Genomic DNA, 17,812 nt, shown 5'->3' on the forward strand with positions numbered 1-17,812 from the left:
CTCGACTCGTTGCGCGTTCAGTCTTTATCTCTCCCAGCCTACCTGTGAATCTCCCAATTCTCAAACTTCGCTCTTGAAAGAAGGAATTTGGTATGTTGTTTCATTGAAGGTGCTCTGTGAACTTGTGCCAACTGACTGGTGGTATACCAGATGACCCAAAACGCACCTCCCTCCATGACGCCCGACAGGCGTCCAACCCGTTCCGCCATGCGCGAAATGGGTGTTGTTCTGGAGCCTACGGCTCTGGAACTACCTACGAAGCGGCGTGCTAAACCCAAAAAACCAGCGCCTGTGGCGACAGTCTCAACCTCCGCAGACATCGCGAGTCCCGACGTTTCGACGCAGCCATTGACCCCGGCGGCCTCCGTAATGCCCCAGCACACGTCCAGTGCCCAAATGATCGACATGTACTTAGGAGGCGACCCAGAGGGCCTGGTTGAAGCGCTCAACCAGGCTGTTACCATTTCCCCGCCCTCAACCCCGTCGGCATTACCTGGCGCGACGCCTGGTCCAACGGGTGCGCCACCTGACGACAACGACCCGTTTAACGTCAATCCCTTCATCAACCCAATCGACAACGAGGACGATGCTATGCAGGTCGACGTCCCCACCCCACCAGCTCCAGCTGTTCCCCTCGCCCCCAAGTCTTTTCCACCTCTTGCAGGGAAGCTCCCACCCCCTCATCCATTGGTAAAGCCGGTGGTACCGTTGGGTGCCATCGTCGAACCCCTTACGCGGTTGGACCCGCTCCTCCAACCTCTCCTCCAACCTCTCTTCCAACCGTCTCCCTCTCCAAGCACCACCTTGAGCCAAACTGCCCACTCCTCGGTTGCCGAAGGTTCTCCAGGCACGCCAACACCCTCCTCTCGGCTCTCTTCGACTGCGTCATCAGGCTCCTTGTCGACGCCAGCACCTCAAGCCCCCCAGTCGTCAACTCGCGGTGATTCGTCAAAGTCCACCTCCGCGCCGCGCAAGGGCCGACCTACCGAGGAGAGTCGCGCACGGGTACTCGAGTTGTTCGAGTCATCACTGGCCGCGTTTGCCGAGATTGGCGTTAAACATGGCCACACGCCTAAGGAGATGGGATTGGCCTTTCAGAAGTGGATAAAGGACGGGTCCATCACCATCCCTGTGGTGGAAGGGCAGGACAAGCGTCTCGTTGCCGATTTCAACGTCTTCAAGGACTGCTTTGAACAATGCGCGCTGGAAACCGGGAACACAGTCGAAAACCTTATCTCCCGCTATCACTCGGAATATCTCGCAACCCCTCGCAAACCCAACCCCTACAACCAGTTCCGCTCGCTTATCAAGTTCCAGGGGGAGAACAGGGAGAAACCTGTGACGGTCTCCCCGGATGTTGGTGAGTGAAGTTGGTTCGTATTCTGACACCATAAAACTGACTACAGCCGTAGCTAACGAAAACTATCGCAAGTCGAAGAAGGCTGGAACTCTCGAGCGGAAACTCGGGATCTGGGAGACCCTGTCGGCTATTGACGGGCCCAATCAGACCCTTCAGGCCCGCGAGAAGTATTTCGAGAATTTCACTGCCATCGCGGATAAGACCGTCGCGGAAGGCGAGAAGCATAACTTGGAGTCTATGTTCATCACCGTGGGCACCTCGATCCATCAAGACCAAGGCATCGTTCACATCGCGGTTACTCCGACTCTGGAAGGGGTAAGAGTGCTATTATTCTAGCCCCGACAAACCCCACTTACCCCTGTCCCCAGTTTCTTCAAAGACATGTTGGTGTTGTTCGAAGGACGAGCTTACAGGTCTGATGCGCCTCTACGTCTGGTAAGTGAATTGTCCTGTTGTCTCGCTTTGACTTGTGGTGGCTTACGTCTTTCATTGGGTTCAGTAACAATAACAAGTCCACAGGGTCCCTCAAGGGTGTCGTTCGCACGAACGTGAGAGAGAACATTATCGCCCTCGCCAAGGCAGAGGGGAGTTCTCTATCGGCAAAGACGTCCATCAGTGCCCGGCAGTCCTCGTCTGTGGGGTCGGCTGCTTCATCGGCAGCCGCCAAAACAGTCCACTCGTCGCTCAAGTCGGATCTGAAGCCGCCGACCAGCACGCCCCAGTCCTCGTCCGTCGGTTCGCATCCTTCTTCCGCAGCTGCCAAGCCTGTCCGCTCGTCGGTCAATCCCGCCACAAAAGGTGTCACCGCCCACCAGCCCACCCCGTTAGTTCGCCAAGTCAAGTTCGACGTCATGCCCAATACCATTGTGATCAAGAACCCGCGAAACACCGCCGGTTCCTACGACTTTATGAGGGACGTCTTCACTGCTGTACAGAGTAAGTGTCCTTTCGTTCTGCAGCTCATATGTCCGACTGACCCTGCTTTCTAGATTACCTCGGCTGCCCTCCTTCTGCGAACGTTATGTGGAAGCAACTTCCTTCAAAACTGGGCGAGGCTGGGTGGTGCTTGAGGAACTACCCCGCGCCTGGGTTTCTGGGTTTGCCGGGGGAGGAGGAGAAGGGTGGAAAGAACGGGCAGGGCTTGAAGGGTGTCCCGGCTGCCCAGAGAAACATTTTCATGGAGCGCGTCCAGATGCCTGGGGGGAATTTGATCCTCGAGCGCGGGGATCCCGTCGGTACGTTTTGTTTTTACTTGGCTTGTGAGTTTGGTTCTGATGGCGTCCTTGACAGAAATGAAAGCAAATCGGCAGCCTGTGATTATCACCGCCGCCCCTCTGTTAACCCCAGCTGAAAAAGTCGCGGTCGAAGCTTCCAAACTCCGCGTCACTGAAATGGACCCCTTCACCTGGCCTCTGGCGAGGGGTCGCCGCCAATTTGCGGACTTGTCCGTGGATTGGGACGGCCTTCATGCCATCGTGCGGGAGAGTACTATCGTCGAGATTGAGGACTCCGATGACGAGTCACCCGCCGCGCCGAACCCAACACCCTCTTCAGCGCCAGTGCCGACCCCTGTCCACACGACGCCAGCTCCACCTTCAACAACCACAGCGCCGACAGCTCCCCTCCCAGCGCCTACTCAAATTTCGGAGTCCACTGTACTGCCAAACGAGCACGCTCGCATCCAACAACGTGCCAATACACCGGCACTTCAACCAGCTCCTGCGTCGGGGAGTTTAGCACCGACGCATGTCCCTACTGTCGTCCCCACACCTGCTCCCACACTGGCGCCGCCTCAAACCCCCACGCCTGAACCGGTGTCGGCTCCACCTGTCACTCAGATCGCCCATTCCACAGTCGCCGCACCAGCCTCCGTCCCCGCCGCAATGTCTCCTTTCGGCAACCATAAGCGCTCCGGTAGCGTCGGGTTCGAGGGAAGCGACGCCAAGAAGGTTCGTATGACCCCTACCCTTGCCCCCACACCTTTGCCGCCACCTCTCCAAAATTCGTTGTCGATGCAATCTTTCGCCTCAACGCCTGCCGCTCCTGTGGGCTTTCTTCCTCACCAGGGCAACCCCGCCTGGCATTGGCCTGCCCCCAATACTCACGCAACGCCTGGCGTCGCACCGGGACCTATCCCGCCGGCTCCCATCGCTCCCCAGGCATCGGCGCCCCTCCCTACTCCAGCATCCACCGACAACGTGGTGACACCGTCGGCCGCGTCGAGCAACCCCGCCTGGCATTGGCCTGCTCCCAATACTCACGCAACGCCTGGCGTCGCACCGGGACCTATCCCGCCGGCTCCCATCGCTCCCCAGGCATCGGCGCCCCTCCCTACTCCAGCATCCACCGACAACGTGGTGACACCGTCGGCTGCGTCGAACGCCTCCATCAACCCCGTGGCGCTCGGCTTTCTCCAGCACCTGCTGCTCCAACAACAGAGTTCTCAAGGTGGAGGCTTGCCTACCGGATACCTGACCCCTGGTGTCGAGCAGCCTTCACTCATTCAGGCAGCATCCAACATGGGACTTGACCCCAATTTGTTGTTGCTCAACATGTTCCACCAGCAAAACCAACACTTCGGCGGCGGGTTTGGCCCAGGCGCTGGGGGCTCGGGGGCCGGCCCGTCATCTTGATCCCGTTCTCTTTATCTTATCTTGTGTCCTCATCTTCTCCGCCTCGTTGATTCTTGCGTCTTATAACCCTGTCGTGTTTCTTAAGTTTTCGTCGTCTCTGACCGTCTTTGCTCTCGCATACATCACATATACACACTCTGTACCTTACTCTACCTTGTCGCTGTCATGACCGTTCGCAATATACCCGTTTTCTTGACTTAGGCTGAAAAAAACATACGCGGTTTGCCACGACATAGCGGTCCATTTAAGGAAGCTCTCTTGTCTAGAAGATATAACTGGCGCTGTCACATGGTAGTTTGTACAAGGGGGATGACATGACTTATGACAGGACCAGTCTAATAATAGTACCTCCTGGTGCACCATGCAACCGGCCGCTCAACCGACCGTCCGACTGGTGTCGAGAGGTTACCGACCGTCTACCCACCTCCCGACCCTCCACCCTGTCTGCGGTGGCACCTGCTGCCGGTTCCTAATCGGGATTTTGGTGTGTTTCGCCGGTGCCAAGCCTCCCGGTTAGGCATGTTGGGCCATGCCAACATAATTAGGCTAAGGGGCCTTCTTCTCGTGGGAACCGTCAGTCCTGAGCTGGCTGTTTAATTGGAGTTTCGTCAAGACGGTTATTGGAGCTCTGAAAGTAAGCATGGCGAACGCGATGTGTTGATTTCGGTTTGGGGTTGGTTAGTCAAGTAGTGAGTTTGCTTGGAGAGGAAGTTGAACGTTGCGGAAGAAGATAAAGATGCAGATCACGCAGTGAGTCAACAGCCTTGAGTTCCGGCGTTTTAATGAATCACCGGGACTTTCAAGTTTGACGGCGTCGGTGTTGTGAATTTGAGATATGGCTACTTACTTACTGTATACTTACTGTATACTTACCTCTCACTTGGGTGACTGAACTAAGTCACCACAAATCGCATATCCAATGTTACAGGCCGGTGAGTCATTTCACTCCCAGTACCAGGCAGTGGTCTTCGGCCCAGGAGCATATCGGCAGGCTCCAGCATGCTATCCGCATTTTCTGAAAGCCCTAACAGGCCCGATGGGATTGTCAGTCTGGCTGGGTATGTGTACTGAAATTGGTCACTCTATTCCTACTCAACTTGGTGTACTTATTGTTCAAGCGCCGTGCATCGACGACCACTCGGTGGTTGGCGCCCACACCGCAAAAGGAAACAACCCATCAACGGGATTTGGCCAAGTTTGGACTGCGTGGCTGTGCATGGCGGCGATGCCGTTCGGCCGCGCGTCGTGACGCGCCAGACTCGTTTAAGTTGGCCTTTTCTTACCTTCTCTACGCACTATTAGAAAGAATGGCGGAACCCCTTACCCTTGAGGGTCGTGTGCGCTCTATGGTAATTTAATGCGCCATCTACCACCCATTACCCACATTGATGCTGTCCCTTGGGTTTCATGATAGGAGTTGTGGCTGGCTTCCCCCTCGGTGTCTACGAGGTCAATCGGAAGTATGGCGTCGCAGCAGGCGTTGTTGTATCCGGTCTGGGCATGTGGTGGGGGTGCCAAACTCCCGCACTTGCTCATGAGGTGCGTCGCGGTTGATCCCTCTTTGGGGGTCGAAGATAGCGAGTGAACACTAGCACTCATTCCAATTATCAGCGATATCGATTAAAAGGGTGGCTACGCTCTTCGAGAAGGATAGGCCAGTCGATGAGATCCAGGATCTTGCAACGAAGAAATGGCGACGGGCATTACGTTCCATGTAGGGGCTATTTATTTATTGGGTCCTAATTATTTTTGGAGACACGGTATAGGGTGGTAATAGGCTGTTCAGATATCTCGCGATAGAACACCCCGAGCATTGTACTATGTGTCTACTGATACTGAGCCATACACTCCTTCTCAATATGAAGATCCATACACCATAGTATAGCCCTCTGAAGCACTGAGTACACACCCAGACATAAGGAAGGCCCCAACACATCCTGAGCCCAGATCGCCTGGGTTCAAACCTCGGTTGAACCCCTGTTTATGACGGGGTTGAACCGCGGTCATTCGGCAAAGTTATGCGCCGGGGTCAACGATCGTTGCAACCCCTGTAGATATTTTCTTCTTTTGACCTCAATACTTCTCGATACCAATTCCACCAATTCACCCCCAAGGCCTCAACTTTGATCATGTCGGCTCCAGCTTCAGATGAAGCGTTGAATCCCAACCGTGAGCATTTGTGACGTCATGCGAAGCTTCAGCGCTGACGAGTCTCCGCGATCCCACCTCAGATTGGACTGTCACCCAATCCTCTGACGGTTCTCCCGTATACACCTGTAGAGTATGCGTCAATTACAATGCCCATTACCTTCGCCACTGCCTAGCACACCAGCGCTCGCAAAGACACCAGCAAGCCATCCTATTCTCCGAGATCGAGCAGACCGAAGGGGAAACGGATTTCTCGCGTCCGCCTTTTCCCTCTAACGGCGACGAGCTCGTCGTGGATGATGTAGTACGCTCCATTGTGAGCGCATTGCACGGAAACGTTCCCAGCAATCCACCTCTTCCGTTATACCCCGAAAATCACCCCTCTCTGCGTGGCATCCGCCTTCAACACGACAACCATTGGGAGACCTCACCTGCAACTGGCATAGACTATGGAGTGTTTGAAGACTCTCTATCTTTGGACTCCCCTCCACTGCAAGAAGTCGTCACAAACACGACAAAGGCTATCATGGAGATCCTGGATATGGACTTGAGTGATGTGGAATGGGCCGAGAGGAGTGATTCAGAAGAGGACAGTGAGACGTCTGGTGTGTAGACTTCTAGGCACTACATTTGTAGTGAGTAATGACCTCCCAACAGATGACGAGCTTTATGGTTTTGATGAAGACGACGAACTCGAGGAGGAAGGACCGCGGAAACGACCACGAGGGTACCAGAGTGATCCACAGACAGCACGAGCGTGGTTCCCGTGGCAAGACAAAATGGTACATCGTTTAATCGTTCTCTTCATTCTGAATTCTGAATTTCGGTGGCATCTAGACGTGTACTCTCGACCTTCTCATGCACCTTCCCCGCTCGGTTTTCTCCCAGCGTCAACTCGAGCTATTCTTATGGTTGTTGAGAGTTAACGGAATACACGACGTCCCTTCGGTGAAGACCATGAAGCGTATAAACGACTCCCTTCAAGAACTATGCGGAGTTGAGTCAGTCCCATACGACGGCGTTATGGGAAACCGATACTATGTTAACAAGCTCTCGAAGATCCTTGCTCAGGTGCGTGGAAAGGAGTCTTGTAGCCTAATCGTGGTCAGAGATTCTAATCGCAAGATGTAGGAAATGGCAAATCCACTCGTACGCCCCAATCTCCAGTTTTACCCCGAAGATTGCGCGAAGCGAGTGTCTGAGGCTGCCCATGGCGCTCGGTGGCTTCATGAGCTATCTCCTGAAGACTCAACACCAATGATTCGACGAGGCGGGACCGACTATTACATCCACGAGCCTGCAATGATTGTCGATGGATCATGTTGTGTCCCTTTCCGATGGTTCCGTAGGAAAGGCAGGCTCTTTGCTGAAGCTTGGAAGATGGAAATCCATACCGAGGTTGAGGGACAAAGTTCGTGGAGGGTGCGGGAGGATGAGGTCATTGAGGTTATGGAGAACCTCTTGTGGAAGAATTTTCCGCAGCTGAAGGAGGAGTATGAACACCTCGGGATTCCTAGCCCTACACAAATCCATCGTAAGTAGGCGCCTCATCACGGGGAAGATTGTGTTCTGACCATTCCCAACCTAGATATTTTCCGTTTCATCGAAACTCCCGGTCAAGTCAGAATGCCCGAAACCGTCAAGTGGGAGTACACAGACCCCACTGTTGGCAATAAGTGGCGTGCATTGGCGCTCGGACACCGAGTTATGGCACTTCCGATGTGGCTTTACTGCGATGACACATCTGGTAACGTCTCGAAACGATGGAATGAACATAATAGCTTTCTATTCACTCTCGCCGGCCTCCCTCTCGACCATGTGACCAAGGAATATAATGTCCACTTTCTCTGTACATCGAATCTTGCCCCGCCACTAGAAATGCTAGATGGTGTAGTCTCGCAGCTCGAGTACGTTGTTCTATTCTCTCCTAAGCAACGCGGTCTAAGCAAAAGTCCAGAGACTGTAGAGAGTGTGGTGTGTGGGCATGGGACTGCAAGCTGCAAGAGCTTGTTCTCGTCTTTCCGTCTGTGCTTGCTCTATTGGGCGATAATCCCATGCAGAGTGAACTCGCTTGCCACATTGGACTCGCTGGCAAGTATTTCTGTCGAGTTTGCTGGGTGCATGGGGCCGATCCCCCGCCGGACCAGGCAGATAATGTGAACGCTCGCACGTCATCAAGACCCTCTTCCCCAGCACCACACTCCACCACGCCTCCCGCATCTCCTTCCATGCCTCCTACGCAAGAGGCCAATATTACTGAAACAATGGCCTCGATGGTTGCACGCATCAAGCGTTTTATTTCGGTGAGCAGGCAACAACGGCCACGTACTTAAGCGCAAAACTAATCTAGGACAACAGGGTGACAGGTTACGGAACCGGAACGAAACTGAAGACAAGCTACGATCATACTTTACGTGGGCAAAAGATCTCGGAAACCTCAATCGCATCAAGAAGGAGAAGACTGCAACTGGGATTAAGGATACCCTTCAAGATTTCTTCCTTGATAAGGTCCATAACGCATACAAACGAATTCGAGGGACTGGCGGACGTAGGGAGGCGTTGGAAGAAGCGTTTCGGTGCCTGCCGAATGAGATAACAAGTCCAGTTTGGAGAATCAAAGGTATGTGTATCGTACAGTTGTCGTATAATTATCATGTACTGATTTTGTTAATCAAGGCCTTGACCCACATCGTGACACCCCTGTCGAGATCCTGCACGTCATTCTCCTTGGAATTGTCAAGTACTTTTGGCGGGACCTCATCCACAACCAACTCGACAAAAAGGACGACAAGAAGCAGCTTTTAATGCATCGCCTTTCGAGCCTCGACGTATCAGCCCTGGGTTTTTCACCACTTCGAGGCAGGACTTTGGTCCAGTATGCAGGTTCTCTTACCGGCGGCGATTTTCGAGCTATTGCACAGGTTGCACCCTTCGTGATCTATGACCTTGTCGATCACGAATGCTTTGAAGCTTGGGTCGCTCTATCGAAGCTGGTGCCTAAGGTTTGGCAGCGTGAAATCAACGACATTGACATCTACTTAGTGAGTGTATTTTCAATCGCGATGGCAAGCTGTATTCAAAATTGATACAGGAAGAGTTGGAATACGATATCGAGCAGTTCCTCCTTCGAACAGCGCAGTGGACAAGTCAGTGGTTCAACAAACCTAAGTTCCATATTCTGCGGCATCTCCCTGATCACATTCGACGATTTGGCCCTGCCATCCTATTTGCTACCGAGACATTCGAATCGTTCAACGCTGTGATACGAGCCAAAAGTGTCCACAGTAACCGGCAGGCCCCATCTCGCGACATTGCCCGGGCATTCGCGCAGGGAAATCGTGTACGCCACCTCCTCAGTGGTGGGCGCATCTTCCAACTGTCCCCGAGTTCTGGTCCCCCTGTCTACCCTCTATCACTAGACGAGCTGTCTGCGAGCGCAAACTGGACGGTTGCAGGTGATGATGTCCGTCAACTGGTCTCGACTAGTACAGATACTGGAGCGACGATTGCTTCGTATCTGGGATTGCCAATCAGCTCGCGGTATGACAATCCGGCCCCAGGTATAGAAATACCACCTTTCATCTCATACTCCCTTTACTGATCTCTTTTACTAGGCTCTCTGGTAGCTGATAAGTCGCCTATTCGCAGCTTTACCAGAACGCTGGCTGGCCAGCATTTCCGTCTGGGGTCAGATGACCGGAAAGTCAGGACCTTCAGCTCAGTCGTGCTCGGAACCGGCGATGTATGCAAACTCGGCCAACACGTTCTGTTCACACCCACGAATGAAGAAGGCAATGGAGCGCTTTGGGCTGTTGGAGCCGTCCGAGAGATCGTCCAGGTACAAGGGTCTTTATCCTCCAGACGAGGTGGGCCGGATTTTGTTCTCGTGCAGAACATCACCTCAGCTGGAACCTCCGACAAGTACCACATGCCTTCCCTTCGGATGTCTAGTTCCTACTCATTGCTCAAATTCGACGTAAGTTGTCTTTTGGTAACTACAAATACTCTCCACTGATGTTACTGATGTTGAAACTCTATCTTAGCAAATCAAATGCACTGTGAACGTACAACACGATTGCTTTACGCATCATTGTGATACCACTGGTTTCCGGATCGTCCGTCAAGAACGCCAGAACACAGCACTAACAACTCCAGTCGTAGAACATCGCAACTACGCTGAAGGTCTTATTTTGAACCTTGCACAGATGCGAAATGCATCTTTGACTTCCGCCGCCCGTGTTCCTAACCCGCCTCTGGATTTTGAAGCTACAGTCTTCGCCTCTGCACGACGAGAGGTGGACCGACGGAAAGCCAGAGCGCCAGTGACATCAACCTCTCGAGGACATCCAGCCCCTTCAGCTCCAAGTCCTTCAACTGGTAGGACAGTGGGATCAATAGGCCACGGGGGTAGGTCTGTGGCAGGTACTGTTCAACCGTCACCGCTGGGTTTGCAGTCGGTGGCGAGTGTGGGTTTCCAGTTTGTGATGGAGAGTGGCCGTTCTGAGTCGCGTGCTGCTGAACTCTATTGACCTAGAATTATGTTTAGAACTTGTATCTACTTCCATACTCTTGAGTACAAGTCCTTGCTGCACCCGGAATGAACATATGGCTTTGTCGATAATTTGTGAATCACGATATCGCCAAGTCGGGGCATCGAACACGAAAAGGAGTCCGGTTTCCTTATTGGGGTGTAATGACCGCATCCAAAAGCTCCGCATCGTGACCAACGATATTTGAAATTCTTGCTCTCCTCTCCTCTTGGCCAGCATGGACTTGGGAAAGGACAATTCAAGGACTCAATTCGCGTCGCGACGCGACACACTTCATGATTCTGTTGAAGCAGAATCAACAGAGTGGATACAAACACAGTAAAATAAAGGGGGTTCCGAGGGGGTATAAAGATTGATCGCACTCTTGTAAATTCTTCCACCACCACCTCGCCCACCGTGTTTTCTATCCAACATGTCCTCTCCTAACTGGACCTCCAGCGCGTCCTCTTTCTCCTTCTCCGACCCTCTCTCTTTTGGCACTCAGCTCAACCCCGACCGCCCGTTTGACGTCGCAAATGTTATTGACCACCTTGGTGCTCAATATGGGTTGAGACCAGAGCAGATCGCAGAACTACACCGACTTTACCAGGCAAGTTCTTTGATTCTGGCTTGTTATTGACAAATGTCTAATCATTTTGGATTCAGTTCTCGATGAAGCTATCTCCACCACCCTGCACCACTCAAGCTCTGGCCCTCCGAATTTATGAAAGGGTCATCGACATGTGGAACGGCAACCGACTTGAAGCTCGCATCTCCGCCATGTTCTCAAACGTGCCAACGGCCCCCACCAACGGAGAGCAAAGCATCATGAACGATCTTGCACTCCGCCTGGAGAATCAATACGTGCTTTCAGATGTACAAAAGGTACGGGTTTTCTCTTGCACAACAAGGTATCCTTTCTAACCTTGCTGGGCAGTCGACGAGCAGAAGGGAGCTCCAACTCCTCGTCATGCAGCCCAACCGTTTGTGCTACACCGCTTTGGCTACAGACGGGATGGTATGTCAACGTTCACAACACTTGTTTCACTGCAGCTAATGCACGGATATAGAAGCGTCTTAAAGCAAATCAGAGGACTCTCCGGATGGAGAATGCGTTCACAACTCCAGCGCGAGTCGACAAGACCTCGTCCTACGTCCGTAAGGCTGCCTCTAGCGTCCGTAATGGATATCGTCAAGACGTGAGCCCTTCGTTAGTTTATGCTGTGGCAGAGCTGACTTTTGGATCCAGATTCGTGACAGCATTGGTCTAGGGCCCAAAGGAGGTCGCCCAGTTGCTCTGGTTCACACTGTGACTGCACTTGTCAATAAATACATCAGGAAGCCTATGGATCTCGAAAGGTTGAACAGCAAGGGATATATTATGAAGACCGCAATCCTGGTGAGTGCTTACAGTCGCATAATGGTTCAAATTCAACTCATTTTCGTATTTCTAAAGCGCCGTTTTGCATGGGAGAACAAGGAGCTCCTCCAGGTCGAAGAGGATGAAGAGGCTGCAGCCAACGAGTCCGAGGACAACCCATCCCCTCCTGCCAAACGAAAGCGAACAGCACGAGGAGGCCGGATTCCTCGAGGTCAAGACTTCTGGGGACGATTTGACAGCTATCTCCTTGAGAAGACAAAGACTCTCGGCAAGGATATATCGTCGGTTGGATGGAAAGCGTGAGTGCTCGTGTACTTTGCGCTCACTCCTGTGCTAATTTTTGTTGAAGTTTCATCAGGGAAACTATTGAAAGTGATCTTACACGATGGCCTGATGAAGACGATTGTGAGGGTGAAGAGGAGGGCGTAGATTTGGACCCCGAATTATCATTCACATCTCTCGGTAGCCCAGCTTCCCAGGCGACTCAACCGCCTACTCAATCATCTTTGGCTCACTCATCCACCCAAACGACGCTCGCTACCGTTCAGTCAACTCCAGCTCATCGATCTACTCCATCCATGACCGCTCCATCTGCTCATAACAACTCACAGCTTGCTCATCCCCAGCCGCAGACTCCCTCTGTAGGCGGATCTCTCCGGTATTTTACTTCTTCTTCGCCTCTCTATACGCCTGGGCACCACAGCAATCCTACCCCATATCATCACGCTCCATCCCGAGCCGCCCATCGCGCCTGGGAGGGACAGTAAAGAATGATCATACACTACCTTCTTAACTAATTCAAAGCAGATTCTCTCGTAATTCTAACTTCTAGTGACGCTAATTCTTTCATAAATCTATGCTTGTTACTTCTTACTCTATTGTCTATATCATAATTGTATTTAAATCTCTCGCCTCCGTTTTGTTGCTACCATACAAATTGAATTCATTCTTTATCTTGAACCCCTGTCGACGATTCAAGAGATTGCCGAGCCTGAGGCCAGCTGATATAGAATCATGCAGACTTTGCCCCGGGTGTGTGATGCCGATGCTCAGAGTTGAAGGCCCTTTCCTTCTTCCCCGACCACCACGACCTCTCAGCTTGCTAAACGCACAAAGTCTTTGAAATGACCGAGAAACGGAAAAAAAGCCTGTTTCAAATGGAGGACTGGCAAATGTATGTTCATTGTGCATTTTGACTTGCATAGATCCTGACTTCAGACTGTTCAGAGAGCCAAAAAGGACTCTGGAGGAGGAGGTCAATAGACTGAAACGGCTTGTGAATACATTGGAGGGGAGGGCCGCGAGACTTGAACGTCGAGAAGAGGAACTCCGCTCATATGAAAAGGACATGTCGGCCATACATCAAGATATCAGAGCCATCCGCAAACGTGTCACTGAATCCGAAGAAGAGTCCCGCAAACTGAAGAAGATTCTGTTAGCGCTTGCGTTGTTCTTCAAGGCTGTCCACAAACACGTCACCAAATCAGAAGAAGAGTCTCGTAAACTTAAGAAGATCTTATTGGCGCTCGCGTTGTTTTTGATCAGGGATGCCAATGTCGAACCTCCTTCACAAGTCCTTCTTGATGCCGGGTATCTTGTTAGGAAGGAGCTCAATGAGCATATTGGGAATGTAAAGGTTGATAGACGTCAATAGCATACTTGCCAATACAGTGATATTCGATGAATTGCTGCTAAATGAGCGTGAAGTTCTGTGGAGATAGGGGCGCGTCAGAGATCATGTGATCTCACGTGTGAGAAGGATCAACAAAGAAATTCAACATCGTTCTCTCTCGTCAACCACCATTTGCGTTTCCCCTCTCCCTCTGTGTTTCAGCTTGCAACATCGGTTATGACGTGCGCGCTCCCTCCTCTGGGGTCTGGCTTGCGCAACGCACATTTGGTTCTCCCACTGCGCCATGACTGGCTTCTGCACGGATCCTGGGATCACCAGCGGGACGTTTCTGGTCTGGCTCTCTTCATTCACGTTCCAAAATTGAGCTCTACTAGATCGGATTCTTGCGTCGGACTGAGGCCCAGGTGAGTTGTGTCAATCCGTCATCTTTCTCGCTAATTATAACGCGATGTCCAGATGCTGAGCTTTGCGTCCAAGGCGGTTCAAGGGCCATTTTATACCATGTAAGCTCTCAGTCTGCTGTGGTCTCTATTCCCTATCTCTGATGTGTGCTTCTACAGGTGGTGTGGGGCGCTTCTTTGTCAATCCGTGGCGAGGTACATCATGTCTCTCGATTTTTTGTTTGAGTTGCGCTGACGTTCTATTGATTCATCGCAGTTGATTCATCGCAGTATCGATTGAGCAAAGACGAGGGAGTACGGAAGTTCAGCAAAGGTGGCTATTCGTCAATGGTGTGTTGCTCTTCTCCTTCTTGGATTCTCGTCTGACTCTTCTTCTTTTATTCAGATAGCTTGGGAGGTACTCGAGTTGTAGGCCTGCTGCAGCTCAATACCTAACATTGAGCTCTCTTGAATCAGGTAAGGGATGGTTGTCATTTTGTATAGTGGCTTGTAGTAGATAGATTTAATCTACCATCCTTATGTATTCAAAATTCGAAACCGGGATGCGATGAGCATGAGGCAAGGTGGCTGGAGGAGCCAGGGGAGGTCCCCAGAGCAGAAGAACCCAATGAACCCGACTGGTCCTTGAGGTCAAACCCAGGCGCTCCCGGAGGCTAACCTGGGGTTAATGCGAAGGGTGCATAACCCCAGGTTAGGAGCGCCTGGGTTCGGTTTGGTTCAATGCGCAATGAACCCTAGCACCGTGGTCACCTGGTTATCCCGTGTTTATCCTACCGACCCGGATGTGTAACACACTGGTGACCAGATAAGGGCTGCCGCCTTGGCCATCAAACCGATGATGCCGCAATGCCGTTCGGCAACGCGTCGACGCGTCGTGACTCGTCCATGCGCATCGCGGGCAAATCGCGGGTTGGTCTTTTTAACTTCGAACTCGCCAGCCGTTTGGGGGCCTCCTTTCGCGAAAGAATGGGAGAAACAGACTCAAGGGATAACCCCACAACAACAAACCATGCGCTGATTGCGGTAAGCTTCCCATTCCTGCTGAATACCGATATTGACATTGTTGCATCAGTCGGTGAGTTTAGGAATTGGACTCGCCATCCCGTTCCTCATTGTCCGGCGTCGAAGACAAGTCGTTGCAAGGTCTGGGGTGGACATGACATACCCCGGCCCACCTCGACGAGCTCCGGCAAACCAGGCTCTCTTGACACGCAGAGCCAATGTTTCTGGGTCGCCAATTCGAGATGTAAAGGTGCAAAAAGGAACGCCGGAAGAAATGACAGAGCAGGAGGACTCGGTCAAGGCGTTTGGGTTCCGGGAGTCTCTCTCGCATTTGAACGCCCAGAACGGGGCTTTGGGTGCTAAGGCGCTTGGGATTGCTACAGTAGGCGTTGCTGCCGGTGGTTTCGGCATTTGGTGGGGGTTCACGAACCTTCTCACGGTTGAAGAGGTGCGTTGAACGACTCATCACATATGCCACGGACAGCGAGTGACCACTCACTATCAGCGAGATCGACTCCTTGTGAGGTTCAAAAGTAGCACAAACTCCCCCGGAAATACGTAGAGGAGGTTAAAAGCATTTCAATATTAATGAGTGAGCATGACTGAATGTCACGCGTGAAGTTGGAAGCCGGCCTGTCGACTTAAAACTCCGCCACCCGCTCCGTTCGATGTCTATTTAACGCTGTTCGCTCGCACTTTTATCGATATCGATCCGAACTCCTCTTAGCTCTAGGTCTCTATTACTTTGATATGGATAGGATGAATATCCACTTCCGTCCGTTCGAGGACATGATTTACTCAAGAAGGCCGGCGAGCGACCACCCTGTCCTTGGGAATTACGATCTCATGGCAGCCATTTTCTCCACATTCAAAGGTTCGAAGGTCGAACTGCCCTGTTCAGGGCATCTCTAGCATCTCGATCCTTCAAGGATCCTGCCTTGGATGCATTATGGGTGGATCTAGAGTCCTATATTCCACTTTTGCGGCTTTTGCCTCGAGTAGAAGGTCATGATAACATCTACGTGAGTTCTCTCTCAATCGATAGATTATTCTGAACGAAGCATACTCATCGGCTGATTCTCCTACTTTATGGACGTAAACAAGTATTTCGAAGGAGACATTACAAACTCGAAGTTCTTGGAGTACGCGCGACGCGTCAAGACCATTGTCATTCCGCCATACAAGGAGAAAATTTCCTACTCCAACCAAGTCTTTACAAGGCTCGCAACGCAACTCGGTGGGCGTCCGATGCTTCCGCAGCTTGTTCGTCTTCGCATCGAAGATGTCGACGCGACAGGTTTATGCCTCTTTCCTCTCCTCGCATCGCCCACTGTGAAAGCCATCGAATTTTGTCGAGAGTCACTCTCTCGACCACACCTGTACCGATCGGTTTTTCCCACGATGACAACGGATCTACCGGGGCTCAAAAGCATCGTGTTGGTACACGACACCGCTACATTTAATTTGGGCCACAAGATTCCAAGCATGCTTCTCGAAATCACAACCATCCAGCGACTTCACTTCGATCTACCAGGAACGTACCTTAACCCCGATTTCCTGGTGGAGATGGGCAAGAGGTTCAGACATCTTGTCGAGCTCTCTTTAAACATCAGCTTTCATTCTGGATCTTCTTGTCCGCGACCTGGAGCGACCGTCGATCAGGACGGACTTTTCCCCGCGATGTCGTCCCTCCACCTCACCGTTCGGGACGGCGCGAGCTGTCATTTCAAACCGGGATCCACACCATTCTTAGAGTTATGCCTTGGATTTCCTCCCTCATTTCTGTCGAGGTTGACCTCCTTGACCGTATACATTCCCAGCCACGTTACGCCAAGCAGCCTCGTCGGGCTCAAGGAGGTATTCAGTCAGTCACCTTCCTTGCGACGAATAGAACTACGGCAGGATCCAGGGGTTGATATCCACCTCACATTTGACGTGGTCCAGTCGATCCTCAGCATTGCAAGTATAGCAGAGGTCATACTGGACGTCCCCTCCCTCAGTCTCAGTCTTGGTTGGGGCGAAAGTGCCGACAGCAAAATCAGCAAACTCATCGACGCTGCTTACAGCTCATCAAGAACGGCGCCCTTGCGGAAGCTGATCTTTCCTCACGGTATGAATAAAACGTGCACTCTTCGACTCTTGAAGTATATTTCGCAGAAGGCTGTGGGCCTGGAGCACTTATCCGTTCCGCTCCATTCCAGCGCCTGGTCTCTTTCAAACCACTGGGAGACCGACCTCGTATCCACCAGCACCATTCGACATTTGGAAATCAGCGACACGCGATCGACTGGAACCGGGCTTTCGTTTGAGGAACACGACAATATCGCACGGTACCTCGACCGCGTTTGCCCCAATTTGATGACGCTGGCGCCACGCGTCAATTCTAGGGGCCAAGGTTCAAATCACCAGGGAAGCTGGAAGTTTGTTGATAGGTTGAGGAAGAAAGAGAAGGCCATTCGTGTTTACGGGGGTCCAAATGTCGCACTTTACTAGTAGCGCTAGACTAGCTACGCCTGGTTGATAGCACCATCGAATGTTCACTGTCCATGTAGCCCAGATTTCTGTGTACCCTAGTACTTGATCAGGTATTTTCTTTTTTGTATGAAAGTTTCGTTTCAACGGTCCTGCTTTCCTTTTTTCACCGTGACTCGTAAGGTTTGAAGAAGCGAAACGGAACTGGGAGACTGCACCGTCCGAGTCGGTCCTCTCTGGAATCTGGATGGTT

General features: G+C 52.0%; 7 protein-coding genes across 7 annotated transcripts; all 7 read left to right on the forward strand.

Annotated features, from left to right (window-relative positions):
• Positions 1–174: 174 nt before the first annotated feature.
• Positions 175–3,993, forward strand: CC1G_07220 (hypothetical protein; the record flags this gene model as incomplete). Its single annotated transcript, XM_001840438.2, has 6 exons — positions 175–1,360; positions 1,413–1,675; positions 1,740–1,795; positions 1,860–2,296; positions 2,350–2,595; positions 2,651–3,993. The coding sequence occupies 6 exons, from the start codon at positions 175–177 to the stop codon at positions 3,991–3,993; spliced, it is 3,531 nt and encodes a 1,176-aa protein (XP_001840490.2).
• Positions 3,994–4,354: 361 nt separating this feature from the next.
• On the forward strand, positions 4,355–5,711 carry CC1G_15630 (hypothetical protein; the record flags this gene model as incomplete). The annotated part of the gene is made up of 6 exons (XM_002911042.1): positions 4,355–4,477; positions 4,892–4,925; positions 5,025–5,051; positions 5,296–5,330; positions 5,408–5,532; positions 5,621–5,711. 6 exons carry the CDS (start codon positions 4,355–4,357, stop codon positions 5,709–5,711), a joined length of 435 nt encoding a protein of 144 aa, XP_002911088.1.
• A 411-nt stretch (positions 5,712–6,122) lies between these two features.
• On the forward strand, positions 6,123–10,670 carry CC1G_07219 (hypothetical protein; the record flags this gene model as incomplete). The annotated part of the gene is made up of 12 exons (XM_001840437.2): positions 6,123–6,162; positions 6,225–6,746; positions 6,778–6,923; positions 6,979–7,212; positions 7,309–7,675; positions 7,730–8,048; positions 8,099–8,444; positions 8,500–8,761; positions 8,818–9,182; positions 9,233–9,681; positions 9,790–10,117; positions 10,185–10,670. 12 exons carry the CDS (start codon positions 6,123–6,125, stop codon positions 10,668–10,670), a joined length of 3,864 nt encoding a protein of 1,287 aa, XP_001840489.2.
• Positions 10,671–11,103: 433 nt separating this feature from the next.
• CC1G_07218 (hypothetical protein) lies at positions 11,104–12,818 on the forward strand (the record flags this gene model as incomplete). The annotated part of the gene is made up of 7 exons (XM_001840436.1): positions 11,104–11,284; positions 11,377–11,555; positions 11,608–11,688; positions 11,762–11,869; positions 11,920–12,069; positions 12,127–12,350; positions 12,410–12,818. 7 exons carry the CDS (start codon positions 11,104–11,106, stop codon positions 12,816–12,818), a joined length of 1,332 nt encoding a protein of 443 aa, XP_001840488.1.
• A 390-nt stretch (positions 12,819–13,208) lies between these two features.
• CC1G_07217 (hypothetical protein) lies at positions 13,209–13,705 on the forward strand (the record flags this gene model as incomplete). The annotated part of the gene is made up of 2 exons (XM_001840435.2): positions 13,209–13,225; positions 13,279–13,705. The coding sequence occupies 2 exons, from the start codon at positions 13,209–13,211 to the stop codon at positions 13,703–13,705; spliced, it is 444 nt and encodes a 147-aa protein (XP_001840487.2).
• A 1,226-nt stretch (positions 13,706–14,931) lies between these two features.
• CC1G_07216 (hypothetical protein) lies at positions 14,932–15,649 on the forward strand (the record flags this gene model as incomplete). Its single annotated transcript, XM_001840434.2, has 3 exons — positions 14,932–15,108; positions 15,158–15,535; positions 15,593–15,649. The coding sequence occupies 3 exons, from the start codon at positions 14,932–14,934 to the stop codon at positions 15,647–15,649; spliced, it is 612 nt and encodes a 203-aa protein (XP_001840486.2).
• Positions 15,650–16,176: 527 nt separating this feature from the next.
• On the forward strand, positions 16,177–17,580 carry CC1G_15631 (hypothetical protein; the record flags this gene model as incomplete). Its single annotated transcript, XM_002911043.1, has 1 exon — positions 16,177–17,580. One exon carries the CDS (start codon positions 16,177–16,179, stop codon positions 17,578–17,580), a length of 1,404 nt encoding a protein of 467 aa, XP_002911089.1.
• Positions 17,581–17,812: the final 232 nt, after the last annotated feature.

This window comes from Coprinopsis cinerea (genome assembly GCF_000182895.1).
Source record: "Coprinopsis cinerea okayama7#130 chromosome 6 map unlocalized cont3.6, whole genome shotgun sequence".
Taxonomy (NCBI): Eukaryota; Fungi; Basidiomycota; class Agaricomycetes; order Agaricales; family Psathyrellaceae; genus Coprinopsis; species Coprinopsis cinerea.